Raw genomic sequence first — 6,611 nt, 5'->3', positions numbered from 1 at the left:
AAAAAAAAAAAATTAGTTAACTATAAAACAGCCTCAGATGGGTCCTTCAGGAGTTATTCCTAAAGATGGCATTGTTCTCATGGGATGTGATAGCTCCATGTGTGTTATTGTCCATGAAGACCTTCCACTAATGTGGAGGTAGAAGACAGTGAAATTGATGATCCTGAGCCTGTGCAGGCCTAGGCTATTATGTATATTTGTGTCTTGATTTTTAACAAAAAAGTCTAAAAAGTTGAAAAAAAATTAAAAATAGAAAAAAAGCTTATAGGTGGCGCCTGTGGCTCAATGGGTAGGGCGCCGACCCCATATACTGAGGGTGGCAGGTTCAAACCCAGCCCCGGCCAAACTGCAACAAAAAATAGCCGGGCATTGTGGCAGGCGCCTGTAGTCCCAGCTACTGGGGAGGCTGAGGCAAGAGAATCGCTTAAGCCCAGGAGTTAGAGGTTGCTGTGAGCTGTGACGCCATGGCATTCTACCCTGGAGATAAAGTGAAAACTCTGTCCCCCCCCCCCAAAAAAAAGAAAAAGAAAAGAAAAAAGCTTATAAAATAAGGATATAAAAAAAGAACATATTTTGGTATAGCTGTACAAAATATTGTGTTTTATGCTAAGAGTTATTACAAAAGAATCAAGAAGTTTTTATAAATTTAGAAGTTGGCTCAGTGCCCATAGCACAGTAGTTCTGGTGCAAGCCACATACGCTGAGGCAGGTTCAAACCCCGCCCGGGCCAGCTAAACAACAATGACAATGGTAACAAAAAATAGCCAGGTGTTATGGTGGGCACCTGTAGTCCCAGCTACTCGGGAGGCTGAGGCAAGAGAATCACTTAAGCCCAAGAGTTTAAGGTTTCTGTGAGCTGTGATGCCATAGCACTCTACTGAGGGTGACATAGTGAGGGTCTGTCTCAAAAAATAAAAATAAAAAAAAATTTTTTAAAGTTTATAAAGTAAAAAGTTACAGGACGCCTGGCTGGGTGGTTCACACCTGTAATCCTAGCACTCTGGGAGGCCAAGGCAGGAGGATTGCTTGAGCCCAGGAGTTTGAGACCAGTGTGAGCAAGAGTGAGACCTCATCTCTACTAAAAATAGAAAACTAGCCTGATGTGGGGGTGCACAGGTGTAGTCCCAGCTATTCAGGGAGGCTGAGGCAAGTGTATCCCTTGACCCCAGGAGTTTGTCATTACTATGAGCCCTGACACCATGGCACTCTAGACTGGGGCAACAGAGTGAGACTCTGGTCCAAAAAAAAATAAAGTTACAGTAAGTTAAGATTACTTTACTATTGAAAAAGAAAAATATATTTTTACAAATTAGCCTAAGTGTACAGTGTTTATAAAGTTTGCAGTAGTGTACAGTAATGTCCTAGACCTTCACACTCACTGACTAACTCCCCAGAGCAACTTCCAGTTCTGCAAACTCCATTCATGGTAAGTGCCTTTTACAGGTATACTATTTTTTATCTTTTATACTTTTTTTTTTTGAGAAAGTCTTGAGCTGTCACCTGGACTGGAGTGCAGTTGTGTTGTCATACCTCACAGTAACCTCAAACTCTTGGGCCCATGCAATCCTCCTGCCTCGGCCTCCCCAGTAGCTGGGACTACAAGCATGTGCCACCACACTCAGCTAAAATTTCCTGATTTGTTTGAAACAATAGAGCGATAGTTTATTTGTTTCCAACACAATGGAAGAGGTCCTGGGATTTTTTGGGGGGGGGGGCAGGGCTGGGTTTGAACTTACCACCTGTGGCATATGGGGCTGGCGCCCTACCCCTTGAGCCACAGGCGCTGCCCAAAAGCAAACCAACTGCAGTATCATCAATTCTCTTTTTGGCAGTTTTTTTGCCGGGGCTGGGTTTGAACCTGCCACCTCTGACATATGGGGCTGGCCTCCTACTCTTTTGAGCCACAGGCGCCGCCCTGGAAGGGGTCCTGAACGGGTTGCCCAATTTTTCTCTTTTTCCTGGAGATGGGGTCTTGTTCTTCAGGCTGGTCTCAAACTCCTGAACTCAAGCAATCCTCCCACCTCAGCCTCCAAGAGCACTAGGATTACAGGCATGAGCCCCAGTGCCCAGCCTTTTGTACCATATTTTTACTGTATCTTTTCTATGTTTAGATAGGTTTGGATACAAATACCACTGTGTTTTAATTGCCTACAGTAGTCACTGCAGTAATATGCTGTATATGTTTGTAGCTTAGAAGCAACAGGCTATACTGTATAGCCTAGATGTGTAGCTATCACCTAGGTTTGTGTTAATGAACGCTTTGATGTTAGCACAACAACCAAATTGCCGAACAATGCATTTCTCAGAACTTATCCCAGTTGTTAAGTGATATATAACTGTATCTTACTTTTTACACAGTCCCAACAAAGACATTACAAGAATGGAAAAAATTTGGTTAGTCTCTTTCAAGAAGAAATATAAAAATCCTAAATATTAACAAATTGGATCCAGCAGTAAACATAAAGAATAGTACATCACATTCGAATTGAGTTTATTTCAGGATGGCAAGTTTGGCTTAATCACTGAAAATCAATCAGTATAAATCACAGTGTATCAGAACAAATTAAGAGAACTTATTGATTGTTTCAAAAGCAGCAGACTTGGCTCGGCGCCTGTGGCTCAAGCGGCTAAGGCGCCAGCCACATACACCTAAGGTGGTGGGTTCGAATCCCCAGCCCGGGCCCGCCAAACAACAATGATGGCTGCAACCAAAAAATGGCCAGGCGTTGTGGCGGGTGCCTGTGGTCCCAGCTACTTGGGAGGCTGAGGCAGGAGACTCGCTTGAGCCCAGGAGTTGGAGGTTGCTGTGAGCTGTGATGCCATGGCACTCTACCCAGGGGGATGGCTTGAGGCTCCATCAAAAAAAAAAAAAAAAAAAAAAAGCAGCAGACTTTTTTTTTTTTTGGTTGCAGCCATCGTTGTTGTTTGGCGGCAGGCCTGGGCTGGATTCTAACCCACCATCTTAGGTATATGTGGCTGGCGCCTTAGCCACTTGAGCCACAGGTGCAGCAAACTTTTAAAAAAAATTATTACCTATTGATGATAAAATTCTTAGCAAACTAGGAACAACAGAGAATTTTCCTTCTTTTTTTCTGAGACAGAGTCTCACTCTGTCATCCCGGGTAGAGTGCCATGGTGTCATAACTCACAGCAACCTCAAACTCTTGGGCACAAGTGATTCTCTTGCCTCAGCCTCCCAGGTAGTTGGGACTATAGGCACCTGCCACGATGTCTGGCTAATTTTAGAGGCGGGGTCTCACTCTAGCTCAGACTTGTCTCAAACTCCTGAGCTCAGGCAATCCACCTGGCCCTGCCTCCCAGAGTGCTAGGATTACAGTCATGAGCCACCACGGCTGGCAGAAGGGAATTCTCTTAATCTAGTAGAACAGTCTTAAAAAGTTAATACTATAATGAATAGTGAAACATAAAAAGGTTTCTCCCTGAGATAGGGAATGAGACAAAGATGCCTACTACTACCATTTCTGTTCAGTATTATATTGGAGATCCTAGCCAATGTCATAAACACTAGACATTAGGAAGAGGCAAGGAAGGATTTTTCCCTAGAGCCTTCAGAAGGAGCAGGGCCCTGCCAACACCTTGATTTCAGACTTGTAGCTTCTAGAACCAGGATGGAATAAATTTCTGTTGTTTTGAGCCACCTTATTTGTGCCAATTCATTAGGGTGGCCCTGGGAAACTAATACAGTTAATGAAAATAGACAGCAACCAGAACTTCAGGGAAGAGTGTGAATTATAATAGAACAACAGCTTTGGAGAACTGTTTGTTAGTGTCTTCTAAAATTGAACATATGCCTGCCTTATGACTCAGCAGTTCCACTCACCCAACAGAGTGCCATATGTTTACCATAGCAGCATTACTGGCATTAGCTCCAAACTGGAAACTACCCAAATATCCGTGGATAAATAAATGGATAAATAAATCGGATGTTTATAAAGTGGAAATTATACAGCAGTGAGAATGAACAGTTGCTATATGCAACATCATGAATGACTCTCATGAGAATAATGTTGAGTGAAAGAAACTAGATAGTGAACAGAGTATCTGGGGAGTATCTTCATATACTACACTATAAGATTTGGTTTTTATAAAATTCTAGAAGAAATAAAATTAATCTTTGGATACAGGATAATGACTACTTTTAAGGAAGCACAGTGATTGGATGAGAGCATAAGAGACTTCTACTAGTCATGGTAAATGTTTTAATCTGGGTGCTGGTTATACGAGTATGTTTATTTAGTTAAAACTCATCAGCCCTTTTTTTTATTTTGAAATAGAGTCGTACTTTGTTGCCCTGGGTAGAGTGCCATGGCATCATAACTCATAGCAACCTCAAACTCCAGGGCTCAAGTGATCCTCTCATCTCAGACTCCCGAGTGTGTGGGACTACAGGCACCTGCCACCATGCCTGGCTATTTTTAGAGACAGGGTCTCACTCTTGCTCAGGTTGGTCTCGAACTCCTGAGCTCAAGTGATCCACCTGCCTTGGCCTCCCAGAGTTCTAAAAACTTATCACTCATGACTTGTGTAAATGTCCAGATGTGTTTATATTTAATAGTAAATTTTCTTTTTTAAAAAAGGGCAACATTTTAACTTACTGGGATTTCTTGGCCCTTGACATGTTGTAGACTTTTCCCAAGTAGCTGCTGGTCCACCATCCTAATGTGGGACTCATCCACAAAGGACACATACTTTAATGTCTAGGAAAAGAAAGTTAAAAAGTTTACTCACTTTTATATAGAATTATCAAGAATTGCCTATCTATAACACATCTGAAAGCAACTGTTATTTCCATGTAGCAAATGACAAACTGTTGAACAACTAGCCCAAAGCTCTTGCTGGCCAAGAATGAATAATTTCTGAGCTTAAAGGTAAATCAGAAATGGAACCTCATGGGCTTAACTTGTAGATTCAGCATATCCACAGCCTACTGCTTAATGTTTTTAGGTCCCCTAAGCACTGTGTAAAATTCCTTTGTTGTATTCTCTCAATTTTAGTTACTCTAGGTTAGATATCTCCAGAAATACTATTGCAACTTAAATTATTATATGGGATAATAATTTTCCATTAGAAATAATTTTCCGTTAGATCCCATGTTAGGCCACGAAATGGTGATTATTTTTAGCTGGAAAGATGAACTTTCATTTCAGATTGTGAATACATGGACAATGGACAATGAACTGTGATTTCAGCTGTTGGAAAGGACAATAATGTTCTTAGATGAGGGAAAAACAAAGAAACTCTCTTTGTTTTTAAGTACGAGGGATTTGCCTGTTTGGGGCATCATGGTGTCGAATATAGAGGACCTGCTTAGTAAAGTCCAAATTAATCAAATCAAAACAATACAGATGGGTTAAAATTCCCTGCAACTACTCCCCTACCCTGGGCTCCTTCCCAGAAGCAACTTTATTACTACTTTTGTGTGTATTTAGCACTTTTTGCATGCATGTGTGTATATTCACCCACATATATATGTAAATGTCATTTTAAACCTATATATCATACCATACATATTGTTCTACAGTTTGTTTGTTTTTCCTGTCAACAAAATGGCTTAGATATCTACTCATAGAAATTCCTATAACTTAGTGTTGGGACATAGATCCCAAAACCACCTTGCCTATGTTGGAATTTCAGCTCTGCCACTTACTAGCTGTATGACTTTGGGCAAATTATTTAACCTCGGGTGTGCCTTTTCTATAGAAAGAGATAACAGCGGCACATATCTATAGGGTTGTTATGAATATTGAGTGAGTTAATATATATCTAAAAGTGCTGTGTAAATTTTGGCTATTATTGCATACCTCATTCTTTTAAACTGGTGCCTGGTATTCTGTACTAGGGGGTTATCATAGTTTCTTTCACCACTCACCCATTGGACATTTGGGTAGATGCTATTTCTTTATTGTTAACAATAATTTACTAATAATAACTTAATAATCAGTGCTGCAGTGAACATCTTGTACATGTGTACTTCTTGGATACTAATGTGAGAGTCTCCCTAGGGCACATATGGAGAAGTGTAAATGCCAGGCTGTGAAGTATGTCCCATTTAAGTGTTATTAATCACTGCCAAATTGTTCTCCAAAGTCATCGTGCTATTTTTTTTCTTTTGGCTGTACCAATTTAATTAATGACAAAATTCACAAGTCCTGGAACATAAAAATTTGTCTTCCCTACATCTTGCCTTTCTATTTTTGTTTCTGTTCTCCAAGACCATAGATTTTATCTGAAAGATGGACCATTGGAGTAGATGCCAGAGACTTGCCCAACTTGTGATTTTTGACTCAATTTTTGTAAACTTTTCAGTGGTATAAGGGAACCTTGAGTATTTGGGTGTCCTATACGCACAGCATGCCTTACCGGCTTTGGCTCCACAATGGACTCACACTTCTTCCTGTAGTAATATTCATTGACCACACAGGGTTCACAGCACTTGCAACAGGGATAAATATGAGATCGACAGCAGCTACTGGAGTAAGTGTTGATGAGAAAGTCAATGAACACAGTGGCCTGGGGAAAACCCAGATGAGCACCATTTTAGTGAAACCTCTTTTTGCCAGATCATTTTCTTTTCTTTTCTTTTTTTTTTT

General features: G+C 40.8%; 1 protein-coding gene across 1 annotated transcript in view; it reads right to left on the bottom strand.

The window, feature by feature from the left end:
• P2RX7 (purinergic receptor P2X 7) overlaps positions 1-6,611 on the bottom strand; it is a 41,196-nt gene that overhangs the window by 1,553 nt on the left and 33,032 nt on the right. The window contains exons 11-12 of the mRNA XM_003795998.2: positions 6,382-6,531; positions 4,617-4,718 (exon numbers count right to left, since the gene is read on the bottom strand). Of these exons, the coding sequence (XP_003796046.1) occupies positions 4,617-4,718; positions 6,382-6,531 (252 nt within the window). The remainder of the gene's footprint in view (positions 1-4,616; positions 4,719-6,381; positions 6,532-6,611) is intronic.

This window comes from Otolemur garnettii, unplaced genomic scaffold (assembly GCF_000181295.1).
Source record: "Otolemur garnettii isolate 467f Iridium unplaced genomic scaffold, OtoGar3 scaffold00099, whole genome shotgun sequence".
Classification (NCBI taxonomy): Eukaryota; Metazoa; Chordata; class Mammalia; order Primates; family Galagidae; genus Otolemur; species Otolemur garnettii.
This window is presented reverse-complemented; position numbering and strand designations above follow the sequence as displayed.